This window comes from Trichosurus vulpecula, chromosome 7 (genome assembly GCF_011100635.1).
Source record: "Trichosurus vulpecula isolate mTriVul1 chromosome 7, mTriVul1.pri, whole genome shotgun sequence".
In the NCBI taxonomy this organism is placed as follows: Eukaryota; Metazoa; Chordata; class Mammalia; order Diprotodontia; family Phalangeridae; genus Trichosurus; species Trichosurus vulpecula.
This window is the reverse complement of record NC_050579.1, coordinates 36,035,978-36,062,349: the sequence shown is the minus strand read 5'-3', so window position 1 is coordinate 36,062,349 and position 26,372 is coordinate 36,035,978. Positions and strand designations below refer to the sequence as shown.

Below are 26,372 nucleotides of genomic sequence, written 5' to 3'. Positions count from 1 at the left end.
GGACCACTGAAGAAGAGGGGAAATAAGCCAAAAGAATACACCCTCCATTGTAGCTGAGGTTTCGTCCTGCCACTGACCAGCTATATAAGTTTATACCCTTCAACTGGGGAATGGCTAAATAAGCTGTGGAATATGATTATGATCCAAGACAGCTAGAGTATAAGAAATGATGAGCTGGCTGATTTAGAAAAACATGGAAAGACTTGGACCTATGAAAGAGGATGCTATCCAGCTTCAGAGAAAGAAATATATATATATATATATATATATATATATATATATATATATATATATGTATGTATGTATGTGTATGTGTATGCGTGTGTGTGTGACATTTAATTGCAGCCTTCTCTAGGGCAGGGGGAGATGGGGAAGAGAGAAAAAAATAAAATAAAAAGTCCACAGCGGAGAACAAAAGAAAACCTAGAAGGAAGCCCAGAAAAGCTTGGTAGCTTTGAAAATAACAGTATTTATCATGTAGGTTTTCTTGAAATGGAAATTTATTGTTTGATACTGAATCCTCTCTTTGTACTCTTTTCTCATTTTGTATTCAAGTTTAAAATGAATAAAAAAATTTTTAAAAAAGTTTATACCAAATCCTATGGCTGGTCCACATCAATCTGGCTCCCGACCAACAGAGCACCATCGGCCCTGCCTGCCAGTTTCCTGCAATACCTCTCTGTGCCCATCCTCAGATCTCACAACAGGCCCCAAGAAGTAACCCTGGATCATCAAGTGAAAGACTGAGATGAAGGGTAAGGTAAGTACTTCAACTACTCTGGCCTCCAAAGATGGGAATGTTTGTTAGCAGAGTGGCCTCTTCCTGGTATAACAGGGATTCTCAAACTGGGGAACACAAGTTTTTTTTAAAAGTACTTTGGTAACTGTATGTTGAGATAACTGGTTTCCTCTGTAATCCTATGTATTTTATTTTAGCTTTTGAAAGGCTTCCCCAGCCTGCTGCCAGAGGCTCAACACCAGAGGTTCAAAGTCCTGTTGAGCAATTAGATGGAGCATTCTCTCCAACTCCTTCTGCTCCAGCTGCTAGAGGGACAGTGAGGGTACCTGGCAGTTGACCAGCTCAATGAGGCAGTTGCGGTTGAAAATATCGTCTGTCTGACAGGCAGCAATGCCGCACAGCTGCTCGCTAACACCTGACTCCTCTTCTGTGAACACCACAAATTTATCTGTCTCCTCAATCAGCTTCTGCAACATGTGGGCACCTGACAAGGAAGAAGAGGGGGAAGGATTCACGTCTAATGCCATACTGCCTAATCCCATACTGCTGAACCAGAAACAACATGGAATTCTTTTATCCCCTTCTCTCCCCGCTGCCCCCAGGCCGATCACCCTCCTTAAGCTATCTCCTTCTCCCCACATCCTAACACTTTCCTTGAGGTCTCTGTGCTGGGCCCTTTAATGCTTCAGTCCTTGAGGTATGAAATGGAACTGATTCAGCCTAGAAAAATGAGCTGACAACAAGTAGAAAGAAGGTGCTAACAAGGCAAAATTGTCTCCTGGCTCTGCTCTTCACTAACAAGGAGGCACTGGCCATTGGGATGGAAATGACTGCGATCCTGCCCAAAGTGACTACTCATCTTCAAATGAGTGGCAGGGAAGGGGAAGAAAGTTAAGCAGAGTCTGACATGCAGAGAGCACATTTCAAAGGGTCTAGAGAAAGGACAATAGGATCCCATGGACATAGGAAGTCAGGCTGGCCAGGATGGGAAGCTCAGTAACAGTGACAAAGACGCAGAAACAATTCTAATGAAGAGGAAAAAGAAGAGTTGCCTAAAGAGATCCATGTGGATATCCAAGGAAATAACCAATGCACTTGGACCTTAAGATGTGCACAGAAGGTGGAAGCTGGGCAGGCTCACAGACGGTAAGTACAAATGTACAGACAGTCTGTCCGCTAGGCAGAGTGCCGCTAGAGCGAATGCTCAGCACCAGCTGAGACTGGCAAAGAGAATGGGGGACAACAGCAAGGGGCCTTCTTCAGGCTCTAACAAGCAAAAGGAGCCTGGAGGTAAACAGAGCAGCATAGGAAGTGGGGAGGAGAAGCTACTGGAGCTGCACCATTCCCGCTTCATTTCCTTTCTCTGCCCATGCAAATGATCTTTGGACTTGAGAAGGAGGAACAAAAAATGACTAACAGGGGATTGAGAACCCAGGAAAATAGAGAGCAGGACTAAGAGGGTACTGAGCTATCTGCCTTCATGAGTCCAGACCAGTGAGAGCAGTGCCTGGAATCGGAAGAGTCAAACCCTGTCCCCCAGCAGGGTCTGCCACTTCCTTCCAGGTTAACATTCCCTTTCCCCCTGACTCTCCCATTTGCTTTCAGGTCTACAAAGTGTCTTGCAGACGTTATGCCCTCACCAATCTGCTCAGACAGGCACTAACTGTATATATCCATGGTCCAGCTGAGGCCACTAAGGCTCACAGATGTTATGGGACAGTCCCAAACACAGAGGGCAAGAGGCAGATTAGAATCTAGGCCTCTCCTCACTTGGAATTGAGTGCTGCCAAGTAAAGGCAGGAGACAATAGTTTTAACTTCTGTTGGTCTCATTTCCTCATCTATGAAATAAAAAAGATGCACTCCTGAGCATATACCAAAATATTTAAAGGAACTTTTCTTGGCGACAGCAGAAAAACAGAAACAAAGTGGGTACCATCAGTCAGTCAACATTTATGAAATACTTACTATGTGCCAGGCTATAGGATAAGCACTGGAGTTACCAAGAAAGACAGAAACTGTCCTTGCCCTCATGGAGCAAAGAAGGAGACGAACATGGAAATAACTAGGTACATACAAGATTTATACACAGAGCTGATGGAAAGTCATCTCAAAGATGAAGACATCAGCAACTGGGGTCTGGGAAGGCCAGGAAAGGATGAGAGAAGGTGGGATCTGAGCTGCATCTTGAAAGAAGTGAAGGAAACTCAAAGGCAGAGGTGAAAAATTCCACACAAGGATGAGAGCTATTGCAGAGGCACAGAGATGGAAAAGAGGAGGAATGTGTTTGAGGAACAGAAAACTGGACACACTGGCCTAGAGTTAGGGGAGTAAAGTGGAAGATGCCTGGAAGGTGGAAACTGGCAAAGAGGTTCAAATGTAAAGCAGAGGACTTGATCCTGGAGGTAACAGGGAGCCACTGAGGTTTCCTGAGCAGAGCAGTGCCATCAAATGGGCAATGTCTGACCAACTGTGGTGTATGAATGTAATGGAATCTTATTGTACTGGGAGAAAAAATGAATATGAGAAACTGGAAAAATGTGGGCAGACTTTCAGGAAGTATTTCAGAATGAAAAGAGCCGAAGCGGGAGAACAAGAAGCCTAATGACTCCAACGATGTACCCTGAGTCCATCATGATGAAACACTATAGAGACACCCAAGGATGGGGACTCCAGATGAAGGGGACCCCCTGACCACATGGAGTGACTGCTGGTTGGTTCTCTATGTTTTTCTTTGTTCTAAGTTCAAGGAGGTGAGGGTGATCTAAGAAGAAACAACTGTGGCGTAAAAACAAGAGGCAATCATCTCTAAAATATAGAGGGAACTGAGTCAAATTTATAGGAATACAAGTCATTCCCCAATTGAGAAATGATCAAAGGATATGAACAGACAGTTTTTAGAGGAAGAAATTAAAGATATCTATAGGCATATGAAAAAATGCTCGAAATCGCTATTGATTAGAGAAATGCAAATCAAAACAACTTAGGCACCACATCTCTCCTGTCAGATTGGCTAAAACAACAGGAAAATGATAAAGGCTGGAGATGATGCAGGAAAATTGGAACTCTGTTACATTGCTGGTGGAGTTGTGAACTGATCCAGTCGTTCTGGAGAGCAATTTGGAACTACGCCCAAAGGGCTATAAAAATGTTCATACCATTTGACCCAGTAATACCACTTCTAGGGTTGTATCCCAAAGAGATCACACAAGTGGGAAAAGGACCCATATGTACAAAAATATTTATAGCAGCTCTTTTTGCACTAGCAAAGAACTGGAAATCAAGGGGATGTCCATCAACTGGGGAATGGCTGAAGAAGTTGTGGTATATGAAGGTAATGGAATACTATTGTGCGATAAGAAATGGGGATGATACAGACTTCAAAATAACATGGAAAAACCTGCACGATATAATGTTGAGCGGAGCAGAGCCAGAAGAACATTATACACAACCACAGATATATGGATTCTGTGATGACTAACCCTGATAGACTTCGCTCTTCTCAGCAATACAAGGTGCAAAGACAACTCCAAAGGACTCATGATAGAGAGAGCTATATACATCCGGAGAAAGAACTATGAAGTATGAATATAGATTGAGGCACACTGTTTGCTCTCCTTTTTTTTTCCTTTGTTTTTTTTTCTCTTTTGTTTGTTTTTGGTTTTTTTGGTTTTGTTTCTCCTTTCTCCTGATTCATTCCATTGGTCATAATTCTTCTTTATAACTTGACTATTGTGTAAATAAGTTCAATACAAAGTTATACGTAGAAGATATATTGGATTCCATGCCATCGTGGGGGCGGGGGGGAGAAGAAAATCTGGAACTCAAAATTATATGGAACTGAGCATTGTAAACTAAAAACAAAAAGTCTTAATTATAAAAAAAAAAAGAGGCAACAATAAAACTGAAAATCAATGAAAATAAGAAGATGAGGGAGCTGGGCCAGACAGTCTCTTGGGTCTCTTCTGCTCTCAGCCCTCTGATCCTAGATATAATCAACCTTGTCAGGTCCACTGATGACATTAATCCCTGGTGTCACATCCCCTCCAACTTACCTCCTGAAGAGCTCTTTTCAGGCCCTCTGCTGAGGCTGGGAGTACTGACCCGAGGTGGGGCTGGGGGGTTAGGCAGGATACCCCGCTTTGGCTTTTTGGCTGGCAACTGGGGATCAATCTTTAACCCCTTCAGGGCCTCAGTAGAAAGGTTCCGTTTAAGCACAGCTGCCTTTTTGTAGCCATCATAGAGGCCAAAGGCAATGTCCCTGTTGGTGGTGGTCCAGGAAGCCCGCAGGTCCACTAACTGCAATTGGTGGGTATGAAAGGCAGGGTCCCCATCTCGGGAGGACAGCTCCTAAGGACAGAAGAATAACTGAATGAAGGCAGGTCACGTGGGGGGCCCAGGATTCTCAGCTGGGGCTGCAGGAATGGGAGGACACAGAGAACAGCACTACCGAAAATGAAATCTGCTTGGGGCAGGTAGAGAGAGGGGACTGACAGGTCACATTCTGCTGACTAAATTATATCCTTGGACATTAGACCTCAAGACTGAAAATGGATTTTTAAATCATCCAACATAAAAATCCAATCCAGATGGAAAAACACATCCAGACAAAGGAATTATGGAGAAACTGGGACCTACGCTTCACTCATCTGTGGGGCTGGGAGAGAGCTCAGAATCTAACGAGGAAGTCAGATGGAGCTGAGGCTCCTCTTCTCCCCAAAGGGTGGAGAAGGAGCTCTCAGAGCCAAGCAAATACCTCTTCAGCAGTACGGTTGCTATGCCGCTGGTAGGTGAGAGAAGACAGGCTCAGGAGGTGAGTCTTCGTGACCAGCAGATCAAGGCGATGGTCAGAGCTCTCATCACTGGGCGAAGCCATCAGGTGTACCGTCACCTGACTCAGGTCGCTCACCATCTGCGTCACGCTCCACTCAGAGATGAGGCGCCGCATCACGGTGCCCGCTGTGAGGTGTGAGACAGGCACTCAGAGGACTGGCTGGCAAGCACACTGGGATGGGCTTGTGGAGGCAGAAAGGTGGGTGAATGGGTACAGGGACGAATATGTAGGGAAAAGAAACAGACCAAGGGGTGACTAGCCAAACCTTGAGGTATAAGTCGCTGGGTTCCCCGAGTAAAGACATGGCCCTGGTTGCACTCAACCTGAATACCACGCTGCTGAGCAAATGAGGCCCAGTAATGCACCTAAAAGACATGATCGGTTTTCAGATGAAGGAATCAAAGCTATCTATAGCCATATGAAAAAATACCCTAACTCATTATTGTCTGGAGAAATGCAAATTAAAATAATCCTATCTATTAGATTGGCTAATAGGACAGAAGAGATAAATGACACATGTTGGAGGAAATGTGGGGAAAATGAGACATTCATGCCCTATTGGTGGAGGTGTGAACTGATTCAACCATTCTGCACAGCAATTTGGAACTGTGCCCAAGGTTATAAAACCATGCGTACACTCTGACCTAGAAATACCACTCCTAGGTCTGTATCCCAAAAGAGACAAACAACCAAAAGGAAAAGGACCTATATGTACAAAAATATTTATAGCCGCTCTTTTCTGGGGACAAAGAATTAGGAACTGAGGGGATGCCCATCAACTGGGGAATGGCTGAACAAGTTGTGCTTTGTGATTATGATGGAATACTGTGCAGGATGCTCTCAGAAAAACCTGGAAAGACTTGCACAGGCTGATGCAAAGTGAAATGGACTGTGTACAAAGTACAGCAATATTGTAAGATGATCAGCTGTGAATGGCTGAGCTATTCTCAGCAGTATAATGATCCAAGACAACCCTGAAGGACTTAGGATGAAAAATGCTATCCATCCCCAGAGAAAGAACTGATGGTGTCTAAATAAAAACTTAGCAAACTTTTTTTACTTCATTTTTCTTGAGTTTTTTTGGTCTATGTTCTCTTTTACAACATGATTACTATGGATGTGTTTTGCATGACTACACATGCATAACCTATACCAAATTGCTTGCCTTCTCAATGGGGGGGGGGAGGGAGGAAGGGAGAGAATTTGGAACTCGAAGGTTTAAAAATGAATGTTAAAAATGGTTTTTACATGTAACTGGGGAAAAATAAAATACTAAATAATTTTTTTATAAAGCAGGGAAAAACAGAGAGACAATACGAAATTGAGAAAAGATGAGCCAGTAGGTGACCAAGAGCAGAGTGAGAGATGGAAAGGACAGACCCTGGGGCCCACAGCAAGGAACTAAGAAACAGGTTGGCAGACAACCTAAGATAATGTAAAGCAAAGTCCAGATGAGCCTAGCACGACTACAGGCTCTGCTGGAGAAGTTGGAGGAAAGTCTGGCTCAGACCTGCAGCTGGGGGAAGAGGGCCGTGTAGGAAAGCTGCTTGTAATGCTGACCAAGCTTCTTTTTGCTAGGCTTCATGTTACTGAAGAGCTTTCCTCGACAGATTGGCCGGGTAACACTGGTCCACGTCGCCCAGAAGTTTTGCATCCATCGAAGAGTACTGCTATATAGCAGAATCCGGGGCTGGGACATTGCTGCAGATGTAGAGAAGGGGAAGGCCTCAGCTGGAAGTCTTGCTTGCGGGAGGATGAAGCAATAAAATTGGAATCTCCCTGTCTATGAGGTACCAAAGACCTGAGACAACATGTGCCAAACCAAATCCCGCTATGTTTTCTCTCCTATGCCAGTGTCCCAGCCTATGCCTTGCAGCCCCCTGCTCCCAGCCTTACTCCCACTGTGCCGGGTCAGGTCCATCTTGATAGAAAGGTTGAGGTTCTCTGATCTGAAGGCCCGATAGGAGTCATGGAGCTGGCCCAGGGACACTTCAGGCAAGAACTCTGGTGCTCGAAGGATGACACTATGGTGGTCATGGGGGTTGCCATGGCACAACCACTGCAGGTCCAGGGTCATACAGAGGTCAGGCAGGTGTAGGAAGCAGCAGTCGTCATACCTGCCTCACAAAGGAGTCCCTGGCTCTCAGTGGCCTTTCTCCTCATTCCCCCAACTCATCCTTTCCCCTCAGCAAGATCCCGGCCACCCCAAACCAATGCCATGCCCGCCTCTCAACTTACTTGGAGGCTGTCCTCACATTGACGTCCAGGTCCCCCTTGAACACAAACTGTCCCGGCTTCCAGTGAAAAAACAGGTGGCTCCACTCCCAGTGCATATTTTCAGTTGTATTATAGGGATCCTGCAAGCATCTCAAGGACTCGATGAGGTATCAGGAGAGGGACCACGCCGCCCCCACCCCAACACACACACACCACACACAGCATGCGCACACACATATCCATAGCACTAAGCTCCAAACATCCACCATTCCAATCACATGGGATGAAAATGAAATCAGCAGACTCCCTGCCCACCTGCTCACCTCTGTAGCCAGCTGATGGAGGTTGGCCTGTTCGATGTCCATGTGCCAGTCCCCATGGAAAAGCAAGCGGCTCTTGTCCCACCAGGGCAAGGGGGCACTGGGGTCGGCTGAGGGCTTTGTCAAGAGGTCCACGGACTGGCCAATTAATGTCCAGGCTGGGTCCCAGCATGGCCCCCATACCACTGTGTACTGGAAGACCTCAGCTGGAAGGAATGTTGGCTAGTCATGTATAGACATTCTACCAAAGTCCCAAGTTTCCTCCCCAAGTCCTGGAGATGAACCTTATGTCACTGCCCACCCTCTTCATCACAGATATCTCCCCTCTAAACCAAACTCCCTCATTCTCTGTAGTCCCCACCCCCACTCACAACGAAAATCATGGTAGAACTTGAGTGGGGGCATATTCCTCTCCACAACCACATCACCCCAGGGGAGTCCCAGATGCAGGGTCTGTCGCCGTCGGGAGCAGGGCTGTCCACTCTGCTCTGTGCCCACCAATCGGCCTAGCAGCCTCCAGTCACGAATCTCAAACAGGTAGCGAGGATAATCTCGGATCCGCACTGCGTGGAAAGACACATACGGGAAGGAGACTCAGAAGCCATGTCATCTCCCTTGGATTCTCTCATTCACCCACTCAGCTCAAGGCAGGCCCTAGGATGCCCCACAGGGATGGTCAAACCACAGAGCAAGGCAAGGGGAAAGACACAGATCACCCTCTAGCACAGAAGAAAAGACCTAGCCCCAAGGGGCGCCTCTAGCCCAGAAAGGCCCATATGAAGAGAGAGGAAGCCCATTCGCCTGGAGCCAAGCAGGGTTCCAAATGAGGGGCGGGGTCCCAGCCCAGAGTGCACCCAAAGCTTCCCAGAAGCCTGCCTGCCAGACAAGAGAATCGGCAAGGGAAACACCACTCACCTAGGAAGGTCTTAATGTTGCATTTGAGCATACGACACCACTGGATGGCAAGTTCAAGGCCCTCGCTGGGAAAAGGGCTGCTGGGGTCCAGCTCCTGCATCTGCATCAGTACTCGCTCGGGCCCATGGAAGGAGGCATCTGCTAGGGCCACCAGCTCCAGTCCAGCCAGGCTCCAGGTGAGCAGGGCCCGGCGCATGGGCGTGTTCCCATAGAGACGACGTGAGCGCTGGATGTAGATCTCAATGTTCTTGCGCTCCAGGGAGGCGTAGAGCTCCTCTATCTTGCGGGCAGGGAGCAGCTCCCCATGCTGCTTGCGGAGGGCGGCCACTTTGGCATCCAGCAGCTGTAGGCGCTTAGCACTTTCCTTGCTTTCGTCCTTCATCAACTCATAGTTGTCCCGCAGCTTTACCTCAAAGATGTCGTCCAAGAAGACCCAAGAGAAGTGCTGCACCTTAATTAGCAAGTCAGGCGGGAGTGCAGCTGGCTCTGGGGGCCCCCCAGCTTGGGCCCCCCGGTGCAGCCCCTTCAGCCACTTTTGCACCCCCACGGCTTCATCCAGGGTCCTGGAGAAGTCATACTGGTAAGGAAACTCCACCGACACCGAGCCCAGGGAGAAAAGCCAGACACGATTGCGCAGGGTCTCCAGGGAGGGGAAGGGGTTTCGGTGCAAGATCATCTCCTCTAGCTCAGACAGCAGCTGCACCTCCACTTCCTTGAAGTTGAAGATGCTGTTGCCGTCAAAGCCGGCAGCCAGTTCAGGACAGTAGACTTGGAGGGAGCCGCCGTGGCGACTCAGGGACACGCTCTCTGCCACCAGGGTGATGAACCTGTCCTCGGCCACAAAGGCTGTCAGCTTGGCTGTGCTCACTTCCAAAGTCAGGTTCAACAGCCGCTTGGGAGGGGCAGGTTCACGGGGGCTGGCCTCAGGCACAGCGGGGCTTCCTGGCTCCACTGGGGGTCTGAGGAGGTCTCGGCACTGGAGCGTGGCCAGGATGTGCTGATACAGGTACATGTGGTCTGGGGGGCTCCAGAGGACCATCAGCCCTGCCCCACACTGCACCTTTGCAGGGAATCAATGGCAGAGGTTACTCTCTCTTTATTCAAGCCTATCAATACTGTTACCCAGAACAACAGAAGAATGACAGGGGCCAACATTCTATTAATACTGCAGACCTGTGGCAGGACTCATTTCCACCCAGAAATTTTTCCAACTATCCTCCTTGCTCCCTCTCTTTGCTTTTCTTCAGAACAAATATACCAAAGCCCCTTTCATATTGCCTTGTATCAACATGTTTTCTATTTGTTCCATGTCTGTATGTTGTCTTTTCGGCTAGACTATAAACTCCCCAAAGGCAAGGACCAGTTATTTCTTTGGCATTCCCTAGAGTGGCTGGTCTAGCGCTGCCCTCAAGGAAAAGCTGAATGTGCACTATTAGAAGCACTGGGCTCATAATCAGAATACCTGATTTCTAATCCCAGCCCTGTCGTTTTCTGGTTATGTGTCTGTAGCCAAGTCACTTAACCATTTCTCTGTGCCTCAGTTTCCTTATCTGTCAAACAAGGATAATATCAGCACCACCTACTCCAAGGAGCTGTTGTGAGGAAAGTCCTTTGTAAATCACTAAACACCATTCAACAAACCTTTTTTAAGTACCTTCTGTGAGACAGAAGGTAGAGACAAGATACTATGCCTGCCCTAATAGAGATTATGGTGTAATAAAAAGACAAGATGCAAACCCAACTGACCAACCAACATATACAATATCACTTATAAGTATTTCATAGCTTTGCTGGGCAAAGTGCTGCTATGTGAAGGCCAAGAATGAAGGCTCTCACCACTACGGAGGAGTGGATGGAGATAGTGTTATCAAGAATGTGGCTTCTGAGCTGAACTTCCAAGGGTGGGTAGGAACTCTAAAGGTGGAGAGAAAGGAGGACATTCCAGGCATAGGGAACAACATAAGCATAGTTATACAGGCAGGAGGATGCAGGGAATGTTTACAGGGCTGACTGTAGTGTCCAGTTTGGCTACAGCACAGAGGAGGGCAATGATAAACATACACCTCGCAAAAATAAAACTTAAATAATTGGAGTGATATTCATTGTTTGTGGTTGGGTGTTGCCATTATAGCAGAAATAACAATAAACTTACAGTCCGAGTGTCAGGCCAATCAAACTACCAACAAGTTACTTTACTGACAGCTAGGTGGTGCAGTGAGTAGAGCATTATTGAGTTTGGAGTCAGGAGGAAGAGCAGAGTTCAAATCACACACTAGATGGGTGACTCTGGGCAAGTTACTTAACTACTGTTTGCCTCAGTTTTCTTAACTGTAAAATGGGGATAATAACAGCACCTGCTTTGCACAGTTGTTGTGAGGATCAAGCGAGACATCTCCTTCTCTCCTCTAACACTGTCCCCACCTGGTGCTGGCCCTTATCATCTCAGACCTAAACTGTTGCAACAGTCTGCTGGTGGGTCTGCCTGCCTCAAATCTCTCCCCACTCCAGTGGCTCCCCATCACCTCCAGGATCAAATATAAAATGTTCTGCTTAGCATTCAAAGGCCTTCATAATTTACCCCTCCCCTCCCTTTCCAGTCTTCGCATACCTTATTCCCCAACATATATTCTTTTACACAGTGACGTAGGGCTCCTGACTATTCCAGGAACAAGATTCTCCATCTCTCATCTCCAGGTATCACTCTTCCTCCTCAGTTCTGACTGCTGACATCCCTGGCTTCCTTCAAGTTCCAACTAAAATCTCACCTCCTACAGGAAGCCTTCCCTAAACCTCTTAATTCCAGTGCTCTCCATTAATTATTTCCAATTTATCTTATACAAAGCCTGCTTTATATTTGTGTGGATACATGTATGTTATATAAATGTTACGTGTGTGTGTGTGTGTGTGTGTGTGTGTGTACATATATAACGTTTACATGTTTATGCACAGCCTGCATATATTTGTTTGCGTGTTGTTTCCTTAATTGGACTATAAGCTGCTTGAGGGAAGGGACTGTCTTTTGCCTCTTTCTGTATCCCTAGAACTTAGCACAGTGTCTGTCATATAATAATTGCTATATCCAAGGCTATCCAAGGATTTGTACTAACCTTCCCTTCCATTCCCTTTATAAGACTAGCCAATATAATAACAAAATTTATCTGGAGAAACAAAAGGTCAAGGAAAATAATGAAAAAAATAGGGACAAAAGGGCCTACTATTACCAGATCTTAAACCATACCAGAAAACACTGATCATGAAAGCTATTTGGTACTGGCTGAAAAACAAAAAAGCTGATCAGCGGTATATACTAGATAAGAAAGACCCAGAAGCCACTAACTACTGTTTAATAAAACTAAGGACAACAACTACTGAAATAAAGACTCTCTAGTCAAGAAAAACTACTAGGAAAGCAGCTTGGCAAAAAATGGGGTTTAGACTAATAATCTTACACCACAATAAGCTCTTCATAGACACACGGCCTAAATATAAAAGGTCATGCCATTAAAAAAATGAGAAAAGAATGGAACTACCCTGCACAACCATTAATACTGAAAGAACCTTCAACTAAATAAGAGATAAAGGTGATCACGAAAGATGAAGTGATAATTTTGATTGTACAACCTGAAGAGCTATTGTACAAATCAAACTGATGCTTAGAAGAGAAAGAGTAAATTGAGGGAAAAAATATCTTTATAGCACATGTCTGATGGCAGTCTATTATATCCTGATAAAGGTCTAGTTAAGATATACAAAGAACTGACACAAACGTATAAATATCACAGCATTTGACAGTTGGAAGGAATCTCATTCTCCGCCTTGTCCAAAGCACACACAAAGGGAATCTACCACAGAATGCTGTCCAGTCACTTGGAGCTGGAAACCTCCAAGAAGAGGGAAGTTCTCCATTCTACTTTGGAACAGCTCTTACAGTTAGAAGTTTTGTTTTTTTTTCCCCATGTCTAAACTGGTCTCTTTCCAGCTTCTACCTACTGCTCCTGGTTCGCTTCTGAAACCAACTGTACAAGGTGAATCCCCCTGCGATACTTAAAGACAATGGTCATGTTCCCCATCTTCTCTCTTCCATGCTGACATTCCCAGTTCCTTTAAAAAGTCCTCATATGACATATGAGGTTCTTGTCCTCATCAGTACAAGACTCATTTCCCAATAGATAAGTGGTCAAAGGATAGGATATGAGCAGGCAGTTTGCAAAAGAGGAAAAACAGTCATGTGAAAGAAAACTCCAAATCACCAACAATAAAAGAAACACCAAGCTAAACAACTCAGAGGCTTCAGGGTGCACCCATCATCACACTGCCAAAGATGGCAGAGGACAAAGCTGGTCAATGTTGGAGGGACAGTGAGAAGAGAGGCCCCTAATGCACTGTGTGCTGTGGGGGAATCACACAGTGGTCCAACCATCCAAGAAAACCTGGTAGGAATTCTATTTAAAGTTACTACACGGTACGTAATCCTTTGACCTACCACTCACAAATACCACCATTCAGCACACCCCAAGAAGATCAGTGATTGAGCAATAGGTCCCACCTTATATACAAAGACATCTATTGTAGCAAAGAACTGGAAGGAAAGTAGATGCCCACTGACTGAGGTACTGCTAAACTGGGATATAGAAATGTAACAGAATTTAATTGTGCCATTAAAAAATGATGAATATGAAGAATTCAGAGAAATCTGGATAGATTTGTATGACCTGACATAGAGTAAAGTAATGGAAACCAGGAAAACAATTTTAAAATGACCGAATAATGTTACAGAAAATAACACGGAATGACTTCAGAACTATGATCAACATAGCGGCCTATCAGGACTTCAGAAAACTTGAGGGTGAAGCATATCTCCTGCCCTTGGCAGAGAGGTTTAGGGGACAACAGGTATGCAACGAGGCCTACATTTTCAGACCCAAAAGATGTGTTAACTTAACTACATTCGTTTGTTATAAGGGAGGATTACATGGGGGTGAGGGAGAAAGAGGGGTCATTGGTAAATGACAGTGACATAAAAAAGGAAGATATCAGTAAGTCATTTTAAAAAGGAAAAAATAAAGAAATGCAGGGTGACACCTGACTCTGGGAAGCCCTGAGTGTCAGGCCAAGACGGCTATATTTGACAAGCAGGCCGCTGGGAACCATTGCAGATTTTTAAGTAAAGGAAAGATGTGACCAAATGTATGCATCGTGATGTAGGCTACTATTATCAGGCTTACTGCTACCATGAGCTACCATTATACAAAGGCCACATCCCAGCATTTCACAGCAGCAACCAGATGAGGACAACTAACATGAAAATATGCTGTACAGTAGTCTTGTCCTTGAATGACAATTTACAAATTAATATCAAAAGTCAAGCTTAAATTGGGAAGGCATTAAGCTTTTCCAAACTATGTCTTGAGATAATGAGTATCACGAAGGGAACTGTCATGAGACAGGAAACAGAAAACAGCCATATGCAGACTGGCCGGCAGGCCACCAGAAACAACATTCTAGGATGGACAAACTGCCTCAGGGCTCATTCTTCCCAAAGGAAACTCCTGGTTTCTTCAAAGAACAGTGATGTCTCAGAGGGTGAAATATAGCCCCCCCCCCCCCCACAGTCCCCACTATGAAGGTTCTATTTCAATCTCTAGCCTTTCAAGGTCTGCCTGGTCACGGGAGTACAGAAAACTCCAGTGAGGTCAGAAAAGCCAATGCTGCAGCTTATTCTCCGTTGAACAAGGATTCAAACCACAAGTTAAGGGGCTGCTGACCCCATCCTCCACTGCCCAGGCCTTACCTCCAGAGAACGGATGCTACTGTGGTAGGTGACCGAGAGCATAGAAAGGCTGAGGACAGGAGTGGGAATGTCGGGGGCCTTGCAACACGGCTGCATCTTCTCTGTGACTGTCTTCACCAGGGCCAGCACGAGTCCCTGGATACCCACTGTGGAACTCTCTGCACTGCCCAGGACTGTCAGGGTGTCCAGTCGGATCTCCGAGGCCCCTGGAATCCCAGATACCCAATTAGCCTGCTGCTCCTCACTCTCTCAAGGTGGCTGTAGTTCCTCTTCTCCCCTTCCATTTTCTTCACTCCAACTCTCTTCTCTCCTACCAGTCAACCCATTCTACCCTCTCATTCTTCACCCCAAGGTCACCTCAGAGTTCACCTCTTGCAAGAGGCCTATCTAGATTAGGCGATGCAAGAGACACTGACAACTTCTCTCTCACCCCCCACCCACACCCCCAGCCACTCCGTGTTATTCAATAAAGAAAGAAACAGAAAATGGCCTAGATCTGTATGTCTCATTTTCTCATCTGCTACAGAGTAACAGCACCTCCATAGCAGGGGTGGGTCCTCAATGGAAGTTACAGAGACAGGTTGCAAAGACACGGAAAGACTATGATGTGAACAGATCTGAATTCTTCCGTACGTTCTCAAGCTGTGCAGTGAAAGCCACGAATGAGAGCACAGAGCCAACTATCTAAGCGCAACGAACATCTAACCCCTCAGGAGGGTTTAAAAATAAGATCAGTCCCTGAGTGGCAGCACCACTTCCACCCCGCCTGGTCTCTTAACTTGGAGCTGACTGACAAAACCAGACTGATCAGCACAGCAGGTCAGCCCCTGAAGAATTAAGCAGACCACTGTGGACTCAAGGCTGCCAACTCTGCATGTGGCTTCTCGCTGGAGCTACTGGGCCCTCACTTACCCACCAGGCTAGAAAGGGTGAACAGGTTCATATCCTCCACCTTCAAGTCCACCTTCCATAGGAGCACTGGAGATTCCCCAGAAGGAAGCTCCCTGGGTAGGGCTGGCTTCCTGGACCAAGCACCCAACAGGGATAGGATGCGGGAGAGACATTCAGCACAGGTGTCTGAAGCCTCCACCTGCAGACCACGGATGGTACAATCCAGAAAGAGGGTATCCGACTGAGTGCTGCTTATACCCAGGGGCTGGTTATAGCTGCCCTAGAAAAGGAACAGAGATGTTCCAATGTGGGCCGTTCCCCCTGCCCTATGACTCATTATGAGAAGCTCATCGTCACTTCACAACTGAGTCAAGAAGGAATCTGTGAAAGGCTCTGTGGATGCCTGGCATGGGACACAAGGGCCAGGGTCTCCTCACCTACCTGTAGAGTGAAGGAGTCAAGGACAAGGGCCTCACCCCAGACATGCATGTTGGGTGGGTGGGGCGCCCGTTGGATGTGAGAGTCATTCCCCACACGCCAGCACAAGTGGTCCACAGCCAGGACACCCCGCTGATGGATGCTCTGGGGCCTCAGGTGCTGGTAATCTGAGGGGAAGATGGTGGGAATGGATGATGTGGTGTCTTCTGATTCCTACACTCAAACCAAGACCACTATGACTGTTAAGCTGGCTTAATCCCCCTAAAATGGACATACTCACTGCTTCTTTCCCAGGAACCTTACCCAGAGAGATGGAATTGAAGCCCAGAGCAAAGGGCGGTGTATCTCCGAGCTGAATGGAAACGTTGACATTGGAGATAGAAGTGCTGAGGATGATCGGGGCCAGAATTTGAGGGAAGTTTCTGTACAGGGAGAAACCACCAGTGTGAGGGAAGTAAAGAAAGGGTCACCTCCCTATCTGGAGACAGGTTCTTGTTGGCTCTCAGGTCAGAGCAGAGAATCCAAGCCTCCCTATGATTCTCAGAACAGGAGAGAGAAAACAGCAGGAATAAGACAGAAGAACTGAAAACACACTAAATGCCCCGCTCCCTCTACTTTCTACAGAAATTAGTTAAAAAACCCCAAACCCCAAAAAGTTACAACCATCACCATCACCAAAAAACTAATTCAGCCCTTGAGTGCAATATGGCTCTGAGCATTTACAAGAGAACTGAAAGGAAAGCCGTAATATGGAGGTCTCTAGAGAGGGCCAAGAGACAGAATCAACCAAATAAGAGGTATTTAGTGACTACCCACAATGTGCTCGTGGGAAGGATGCACATCTGGAACATGCCAGCAGTGTCCTAAGGAACTGAGCCACAAGGTGGAACACTGGGAGACGGTTGATCTCACCTGGTTTTTCTGGGCTGGGAGATGGGCTGCCTTGGTCCCTGTCTTTCTCGCACTAACATATGCAACCAGTGAGAGAATTCCTGGTGCCGGTAGTGGATGATGCATGTGCTGAGCACCAGAGAGGCAGAGAAGTCAATGGTAGTCACCTAGAGAAAGGTACAAGGCTGAGGAGGAGGAGGAGGAGGAGGAGGAGGAGGAGGAGGAGGAGGAAAAGGAGGAAGAGGAGGTGGGGCTGGTGGGTTTGGTCTCTCAATACACTCCCCCTTTGGGAAGGGGACCAGCTACTAGTTCAGGGAACAACCAATGGTGGTGTGGGGCCGGGGAAGAGCTGAGGGTCTCACCTGCACGCTGGCCTTTAGGGAATTTAGGCAGATGATGCGCTGACGGCTCTGGGAAAGCAGCAGCCCATCTGCAGGAGACAAAAGGGGCTTCGGGGGCTCAGAGGAAGAAGAGCAGATTTCCAGCTCCCACCTTCCTTCCTCAGCCATCCTCCACCAGTTTAGGGACTTTTTCCTTTCAGCATCTTCCCCACCCCCGTTAATCCCAATTTAGAGTGAATGGGATGCACAGCACTCCCTTCTCTTGAGGTCCCTTGGGCACCAGGCATCCCACCCACCCACCTTCTAGCAATAGCTCAGTGCTCATCTGGGCCATATCTGAATTGGCTGTGAAACTTCGAAGGGGCAGCTGGTCCTCATCACGATGGTAATTGAACTGCAGCAGCTTCAGTGTCCAGTTGAGGTGCCTAGCCAAGAAGCAAAGCAGGCTCAGCCCCCATACCCCTCCAACCCTGTCCCTACCTTGCCCTGCCCTGCCCCAGACAGGCCCTCACCTCTTCTGGCTATTCATGGATAGCACCACACTGGTATTCTCCATTCCTATTTTCACTTTCCCTGGGAGCAGCTGGAGAAGGTTCAAGCCAGGAATGGTTGGCTCAGCCAAGTCCTCTGTCACCTCTGCAAATGAAAAAACAGAGGCTGTGCATCCACTGATCCATGTCCAAGAAAAGACCCTTGGATTCTCCCCAAATACCTTTTCCTTATGAACAATCATTTGCTCTCTCCACCCTGACCATCCCAGCACTGCAAGTTTCACAGGGACCTCAGAGGCCATCAGGTCCACCATGAACACACTGTACAAGAATCGCCTCTTGTTACAACAGGGAGCAGGCCCCCAGACTTTGCCAGATTACCTCAAGTGGGCATGAAACCCACCACTCCCCCAGGCAGCCTGCTCCACTCTGAAATAGCTCTAATAATCAGGAAGTTTTCCCTTATATGAAACCAATATCCACAACTGCCGTGCAAGGCACCAAGTTTTGTTTCTGGAACTAAGCAGAACAAGCCTGCTCCCTTCTCCATATGACTGCCCCTCAAATGCTTGAACATTCGCATGCATCCCCCCTACCTCCCACCCCTCCGCCTTCTCTTCTTCAGATAAATCCTCTATTCCTTCAAAGGCTCCCTATGCAGCATCATTTCTAGGCCTTTCAATATCCTGGTTGTCCTTCCGATAGACAATGTCCAAGATGTCGATATCCTTTCTAAAATAAGGCACACAGAACTGAACACCCCAGGACTCCAGATGTAGCCTTACCACAACAGAATAAAATTCGACCATGACCTCCTTTGTATTGGGACACTATGGGCCTTTCAATGTGGCCTGAGGCTGTGGGCTTTTTGGGGTGCTGCATTGGATGGCTGCCTCCTATTGAGTCTGCAGCCCACTAAAACCCCAAAGCAAGCACCCCCAAGATGCCACCAGGCAAACGTTCCAGGGACACAGAATTCTGTTCCTTCCTTCCCCCAGTCCAAGAAAGAGATCAGGTGCATCTGAGGGAGTACCATTCTTACTCCAGGTCCACCTATTCTCAAAGTTGAGACCCGTGTGCCAACAACCAATACCAGTGATAACTAACAACCTGCCAGGTGAATAGAGAGACTCAGAACTTGGTTTCTGTGTATCTTCAGATCAACAGGTCTATCTTTACCTGGCATTTTACCTGGCCTCAAGGTAGGCACCAGGCTCGGGTGCAGTAGCTGGCCATGGAAGAGGCCTTCGTGCAACTCGGCATGGAGGGTCCACACATCTAGGGTGATGGCCTTCAGCTGCAGGCTGCTTAACCCCATCTCCACACACAGGTCCATGGCTAGGGAGAGCTCTGCCAGGCAAGTGTCCTCCTACACAGATGAATGAGACAGACAACACGTCAACCCCTCGTATCCAGAAGGCTTGGGTCAAAAAGATGATGAATAGGTGACGGGGCAGGTCCCGAGGGATCTCCATTGAGGCTGATAGAGAACCACTGGCACAGGAAATAATAATGCGAGCCCTGATGTTCCTGAGCTCTCACCCAGAATGGAGGATGGGACTGAAGTGAGCACATGACCCCATGACACACTCACCGACTGACCACTCTTTAGTACTTTGCTGTTCACTTGGCTTAGGCTCACCTCGCAGTCGATTCTGGGAAAGGGGAAAAAAAAAATCAAAATCCTTGGTCAGTGGTCCCTCCTCATCTTCCATGTCCAGCCAAGCCTTGCTTACAGGAAGAGAAGATGGGTGACCTCATGCCCAGCCCAAAACAGGCAATGTAACTGCCCTAACTTGGGTGGTGGGAGCATCATTTATGGATTTGGAGCTTAGCCACTCTGCCAGCTAGCCCTGCCTTGGCTTCTACTCTCTGGTGCAAGAATGGGAACAACTGGTTTAGATGCTGCCATCTGGGATTCTACCCACCCAGCACTTACCTCTTCCCATCACTATCCAGAAGGAATCGGCTCCTGCTGATCTGAATGTGCCACAGGGACTCAGAGGTAGCTACCTTGAGAACCATAATGTTGATGGAGTCCACATGGATCGAGAAAAGCTGGAGGGAAGAAGCCAGCTTGAACAACAGCTAGGAGCGGGCCACTGTCTGCCCTCTTTCCTTAAGTCCTAGGATGAAGAGAGGCACCTCCCATCCCACAGGTAATACAATCCAGGACCTCAAAAAACAGCTGCTGACACCTCTGAAAAACCCTGACTCAGATGAGGGACATATGGGCCTGCCTATTCACTGCCACAGTGCCCAGGAAATGGGAACAAGTCTCACCTGGCAAGCAATCCTCAGCAAGGATGGGCTGAAGGGCATATCCCTGTGATTCACCCCAGTGGTCTTGGAGAAAGAGGTAGGCAGGCCAGACATCTTCTGTAGATCAGTTCTGATCCGCACCTCCCCGAAACACAGTGCCACATAGTGCCTGCTCTCAGGAGAGAGACCTGACTACCATCAGTACCTTGATCAGTGCTTCAGCCAGAGAACCACTCCTTCCCTCTAACCTCCCAACTTCCCTGAGAGCAAGTTTTGGTCCAGGAAGTTAAGACTGGTGGCACATGTCAATATTTGTCTTACCAAGCACACAGACCAATGTGGAGGCTTTAAGGAGACAAGATGCAGTTCCCTCCTCAGGCTGAAAGGCTCCTCGTCAATCAGATGCCATTCAACAACTCCCAACCCCAAACTACAAATCTCCCTAATGGAAAAGGTAAGATGGGATACTCACGGCAGATCATGGCTCAGGAGTTTGCTGGAAATCCACACACTATCAATTTCCTGGAACGGTATGGGAAAAGGCTTTGTGCGGCTGCTGCCAGCTAAGGCCCAGGCAGTTTGACAGTCTCCACAGCGAACGCAAGGGTCACTGGGACACTGGGGTCAGAGGTAGGAGCAGAGAAGCAGCAAGGGAGGAAGGAGGTCCATAGGCCCATGCTAAACCCACCCAGATCAGATCAGCTCCACAGACACTTATTAAGTACCGACTCTATGCAAAGCGCTGTGCTAAGACAAAAATAATCCCTGCCCTCAAGATTCTAGTCTACTAGTGGGGTAGGGCATGGAAGGAAGACACTATGGCACTGCACAGATCAACATTCTACAACGTTGGGAGGGGAGGAGGCAAAAGATAAGGTGCTCTAGGGATAGCTGAAGGAGCCGCTGCTGACAGCTGAGGGCATAAGGAAGGCTACAAAGAGACACCACCTGAGCTGAGCTGTGAAGGAAGACAACAGCATCATTAGTATCATTATTCTGTAACTCATCCATACACACAGCACTCGTAAGGTCTGCACCAGGCTTTATATGTCTTAGCTCATTTTAGAGAAATACTATCATTACTGCCAACTCACAGCTGAAGAGACAAAGGCTCAGAGAAATCAGAGATACTAGACTGGGAGCTGGGCGGAACCTCAGGCATCTCACTAGAGGCAGGTGAGGCCCAGAGGGATGGGTCACACCAGGGACTGGGCCAGGGTTCAGAGCCAGGAGATGAGTACCCTCCAGGAGTGGAAGTGAGGCGGTGTGAATGCATAGCAACTGCTGCATTTTCTCTCAGCGTGTGCCTCCGAGTCATAATGATTATACTTACTTCGCAAGTCTCTTTTATGGATGTTCTGGTCCATTTCTCCCATCACACTGTGAGCTATTTCTCTTCTATCCTTCCACAGAGCCCAAGGAGGGCCACAGTCGGTGCTCAATAACTGTTCTTGAATGAACAACTAACTTGCCCTAAACCTGGTATTCTCAGGTTAGATCCAGGACTAACTCAAAGAAGTGATTAACTGGGAAAGCTGCCCAGCATTCAAGGATGTAGAAACTATGGTCGATAAATATCTGGATCATTAAATAACCAAAGGGCTATCCAATGCATGTGATTAGGTTAATCCAAAAGAGCAAAGATGGCGGTACTATGCAAATTAAATTAGGGATTTCATGCAATCCCAATCAAAATACCAATGAGCTACTTTATAGGATAGTGACTAAAATTTATCAGGAAGGACACTACCAAGGAAAATTACAGGGGAAATAAAAGATCTCAAAGCAGTGGTCAAATCAAAGTTGTCTCATTTGGGGTTTTTTTTAAGTAGGAAAAAAGATCGATGGAACAAAATAGAGAACACAGAACCAAAGGAATATAACAGAATTGTGTTTGCGGAATCATACATTTAGAACCGGAATGGGCCTCTGAGGTCATACTTGACCACTTCTCTCATTTTTCAAATGAGGAACTGAGGCACAGAGTGTGTGCACCATAAAACATTATGGGAAATGATTTATTTTTCAATAAAATCTGCCAGGAAAATGGATACCGATAGGCCAAAACAACAAGGGGATAAGAGCCACATCTCGTACTGGGTTTTTTTGGTCTGGCCCTATAATTTCATGGGGAAACTGTCTTCACCAATGCAGACTGACGGGTCATCTATAATGTATCACCTTAGAGACTTGCTTGGAATACAGCGACCTGCCCAGGATCATATATCAGTATGTTAAAAGCAAGATTTGATCCTAGATCTTCCTGACGCTAAAGCTAACCCTCTAAACACTGCATCATGATGCTTCTTATGACACACCACAGCAAATTCAAAAGTACTGATAATTTAAATATTTTGAAAATAATTAAAATTGTAGGAAACAATGGAACACTATCATGGAGAAGAGAAAACATCCTTAGCCACTGCTGATTTCAGCTGGGTTTCCCCTCCACCTCCTGATTCAGGGAATTCTCTCGTACTCACCACTGTTTGCTGGTGCTGCTCAAACTTCAGGCTAACATTCTGGATCCAGAAGAAGCCAAAGGAGCCGATCTTGAGCTCGGCTTGAAGCCTCCGATGACACCACTTGGTGGCCAATCGGACCAGAAGCCACCTGCCAAAAGATGCTGGTGAGCGCTAGCCATCTGTGGGACTGTGAAGATGTCTCTGCCAGCAGAAGGATTTCGTGAGGAGCGCTCTAGTCTGTGCTCAGCAAGTTTCTATTTTCTCCATTGCTCCTCCTGATGGGTCCAGTGCAAAGGGCCAGGCACTTGCTATTGGGGTAACTCTGGGTGTGCCTCCATGAAATGAGGGGGGACTCAATGATCCCTGCTCTGCCACTTAGTATCTGGCACCCCTCTCTGAGCCTCAGTTTCCTTGCCTGTGAAGTGAAAGGCTCCTGGCTCTGGAGCTAAGGTCTGAGGCTCGCTTCCCTCCCCGCCCCTGCCCCAGAGGTCCGGACCCCAGACCAGGTCTAGGTGACGGCCCCCCCCATCCCCCAGAGGAAACCAGAGGATCGAGGGCTCTCTAGATCTCATGCCAACCCTCCCCCCAGCCCACCGTCAGAAGCCTCAGGCTCCACGGAGGAAAAGGGACCCCACCCCCTCTGGAGCAACCCAAGGGTTGGGGCCAGGCAAGGGCTAGATGGAGCCCCCCTCCTCCAGGATGGCCAGGTACACCCCCCCAGAAAAGGGGCGAGAGGGAAGCCTCGGCGGGCTTGGGGGGAGAGGAACTCGAGAGGAAGTGGTGGGCTGGGGGCCCAGTGACACCTCCTGTGCAGCGGAGGAAACTGAGGCAGTGGAGAAGGAGGGAAGTGCCCGGACGCGGCAGGCGGACCAAAGGTGTCTAGAAGTAGGGGACTTGCCCAAGGTCACCCGCAACCAAGGGCACCACCAAACAAGGGGCTCCGGGGCCCCTGAACCCACTCGCGGGGCTCCCCTCCCACTGCCCACAGACCCTCCCTTTCCCTTGAGCCCCTCCCCGGCCCGCGCGCTCCCGCCGCCCGGCCCCTCCCTCCTCCCCGCGCGCCCCTGCCCGTCCCTCCTCCCCGCGCGCCCCCGCCGCCCGGCCCCTCCCTCTCCGCGCGCCCCCGCTGCTCGGCCCCTCCCTCCCCGCGCGCTCCCGCGCGCCCCCTCGCCGCCCTCTCTCTGGCCCCAGGGGCACCTTACCGGCAGAGGAAGAGGGCGCAGAGCGCAGCCAGGAGCAAGGACAGCAGCGCGGCCAAGAGCAGAGGCATGGCGGCCCCGCGGCCCCGGCCCCCGCAAGTTCAGTGCGGAGCCTCCGAGGGCCGACTAGCCGCCTGCGCGGGGCACGGCGCGAGGAGGAGACGCCGCGAGCTCCGCCCAGGCCCGGCCGGCGGCCCCTCCCCTCCCCCCGCGGCGCCCGCGCGCGAGCGAGCGAGGGGGGGGCGGAAGGAGGAGGAGCCAGCACTCGCTCCGCCCGCCCCCCCAGCCTCGGCCTCTCCCCCCCGCCCCCCCAGGCTCCGGGGACCGAGCAAAGAGGAGGAGACAGACACGGCCCTCCTCCCTGGCCCCGCCCCGCCCCCAGCAGCCCCAGTGCCGAGGGAGGAACCAGGAACAGTGGCGGCCCCGTCCCTCCCCCACCCCACGCCCGGCCTGCCGGCTCCGGCCGCCCTCCACCCCAGGGGCGGGCGAGTCTCCGGCTGCCACCCTAAGAAGTGTCCTGGGACACCCTCCCCCGGCCCCCGCCCACCTCCGGGCCTCCGAGCCCGGGGACGAGTCCCAAAAAGTGGGCTCGGAACGGAGCCGGGAGGGATCTTAGAGGGCGGCTTCAGCCGCTCGCCTTGGCCGGCCGGGGGCGGGGGAAGCGACTCGCCCGAGGTCACACGGGTAGCGAGACTGGAAACCAGGCCGGGCCCGCGCTAGCGCTTCCGCGACGTGGGCCCTTTCTGCGAGACAGGGGTGCTTAGCCTTCCCTGCCTCGTACGGCGGCCGTCGGGGACAGAAGCCTCCCGGGGCTTCTCGGGGCTAGCTCTCGTTACTCAGCGGGGCGCCGGGGGTCCTGAGTTAACGTTCGAGGGGCTGGCACCACCCTTGGCCCTGTGCCAAGAGTGCCCGTGCTGGGCGGGACCTTAGGAGGGCGGCAGCGGAGTCAGAACCGACCCATGATCTCTGCCTTCTGCTCCGGAGTCTTGGGCAAAGTGCTCTATGGCCCGAGTTCTGCGGCTGCAGAGGGGAGGTGGACTCTGAGGACCTTACGATCCCAGTCTCATTATCGAAGTGAGAGAACATAGCTGGACAGCCCAACTGGTATCTTCCAGATACCAAAACCAAAAAAAGACCCCACCAAAAAAACCTCACAAGATAATAGCAAATGGCATTTACATGTTGCTTTAAGGTTTGCATCTTACTTAACTCTTTGACTCTCACAAGAGGGGAGAGAAGTACTAATGTTACCCCCATTCTGCACAGAAAGAAACTGAAACAAAGGTTAAATGATTTGCCCAGGGTCACACAGTATCTGAAGCTACATCTGCACTCTGATTTTTCTCCAGTCTCCTCGTCTAGCCCTCTTAGCTATCTACTAGGCCACCTAGTTGCCTAGGAAAGTTTGTAGCATGTTAAGTGGATTTGTTAATCTGTTGTGGGGAATTTGTAGTAAAACATGGACACATAGGATGACAAAGCATGGAGAGATTGTGGTCTGCACTTTGAACGAAACACACTGATGAAACCATGAGTCATTCAAAGTATCAAAATAGACATAGACATAGAAAACGCTGTTTAATTCATTTACTGTGGGGAGTATCTTATTCTGGCCAGCTGTTGATTGAACCAGGTGCCCAATACCCTACTATGCACAGTGAATTCTTCAAATTCTGTTCACTCACAAAATATAAAGCATCCTTGTACACAGCATGGCAGCACACAGTTTGGGGGCTACAAAGTAGGGTCTCTGGTTCCTGCCCTTCAGGAATCACTCTGAGAAATCGTGATAGACATAGGTGAAACAGGCCAAGTTTAATTCCTGGGGAAACACATTCAAGCGCCTTAGGGGGGAAGAGTACCAAGAGCTGTGTGTGATGGGGACACTGTCTCCTAGACTAGCCTCTTTTCTATAAATATCCATTGTCTTCTCCACAACCATTTCCCTCTGATAGTGCATTCCCCTGTTCTATTATCAGCCCTCTAACAAGTTGCATGTCCTATTTGAGCCCTCCCCACTCTTCTGGCCTCCCCTTCCTCTTCCAGCCAGCTGGTCACTGCACCTCATTCTGCATCTCTCCAATTCAGTGAAACCTGTTTCGTTAGCTCTGCCTTTGCTTTTCCTGTCCACTCTTGCTTCCTTGCCTTGGATCATTCCTTCACTTTTTGTCTCTTTATAATATCCTGTTTCATCTGGCCCTTCTCCCTCAAGGCCTTTTTTCTCAGAGGATCTGGACAGATAAAATGGAGAAATGAGAAGGTTTTCTGGAAATCAAGGCTTCTGCTTTTGGAACTTATCTCTCATTATGACATCTTATTTGGATCTCACTAGGAGAGGGACTTAATCTTAACATTCAGACAGGGGAAGGTCTTGCAGAGTTGACATTCTCCGAGTAAAATGTAAAGGCTGCAAAATGAGTGAGTGGAAAAAAGCCATCCTAAAATAAAGTGTCTTGCTATATCCCTTGGAATCCCAACAGATGGCAAGCCACCTCCCTTCCACCCCCAATACACTTCTGGACCGCTTAAGTCCAACATTCCAGAATCCACCTGTTTTGGGAGTATGAGGGAGGCTTAAG

General features: G+C 48.7%; 1 protein-coding gene across 2 annotated transcripts in view; it reads right to left on the bottom strand.

Moving 5' to 3' along the window:
• Window positions 1–23,935, bottom strand: part of KIAA0100 (KIAA0100 ortholog) — a 33,142-nt gene extending 9,207 nt beyond the window's left edge. Inside the window, exons 1-25 of one of the 2 annotated variants that reach the window (XM_036766534.1) lie at window positions 23,797–23,935; window positions 22,613–22,742; window positions 20,602–20,651; window positions 20,151–20,298; window positions 19,807–19,925; window positions 19,462–19,522; window positions 19,047–19,236; window positions 17,889–18,012; window positions 17,677–17,801; window positions 17,398–17,465; window positions 17,057–17,202; window positions 16,448–16,566; window positions 16,148–16,311; window positions 15,728–15,986; window positions 14,816–15,021; window positions 9,025–10,084; window positions 8,481–8,672; window positions 8,113–8,315; window positions 7,811–7,929; window positions 7,469–7,689; window positions 7,083–7,273; window positions 5,838–5,937; window positions 5,495–5,697; window positions 4,794–5,088; window positions 1,066–1,223 (exon numbers count right to left, since the gene is read on the bottom strand). In XM_036766534.1, the coding sequence (XP_036622429.1) occupies window positions 1,066–1,223; window positions 4,794–5,088; window positions 5,495–5,697; window positions 5,838–5,937; window positions 7,083–7,273; window positions 7,469–7,689; window positions 7,811–7,929; window positions 8,113–8,315; window positions 8,481–8,672; window positions 9,025–10,084; window positions 14,816–15,021; window positions 15,728–15,986; window positions 16,148–16,311; window positions 16,448–16,566; window positions 17,057–17,202; window positions 17,398–17,465; window positions 17,677–17,801; window positions 17,889–18,012; window positions 19,047–19,236; window positions 19,462–19,522; window positions 19,807–19,925; window positions 20,151–20,298; window positions 20,602–20,651; window positions 22,613–22,742; window positions 23,797–23,864 (4,719 nt within the window). In that variant the 5' untranslated portion in view covers window positions 23,865–23,935. The remainder of the gene's footprint in view (window positions 1–1,065; window positions 1,224–4,793; window positions 5,089–5,494; window positions 5,698–5,837; window positions 5,938–7,082; window positions 7,274–7,468; window positions 7,690–7,810; window positions 7,930–8,112; window positions 8,316–8,480; window positions 8,673–9,024; window positions 10,085–14,815; window positions 15,022–15,727; window positions 15,987–16,147; window positions 16,312–16,447; window positions 16,567–17,056; window positions 17,203–17,397; window positions 17,466–17,676; window positions 17,802–17,888; window positions 18,013–19,046; window positions 19,237–19,461; window positions 19,523–19,806; window positions 19,926–20,150; window positions 20,299–20,601; window positions 20,652–22,612; window positions 22,743–23,796) is intronic. The other variant, XM_036766535.1, reaches the window with a different exon arrangement.
• Between the last annotated feature and the right edge of the window lie 2,437 nt (window positions 23,936–26,372).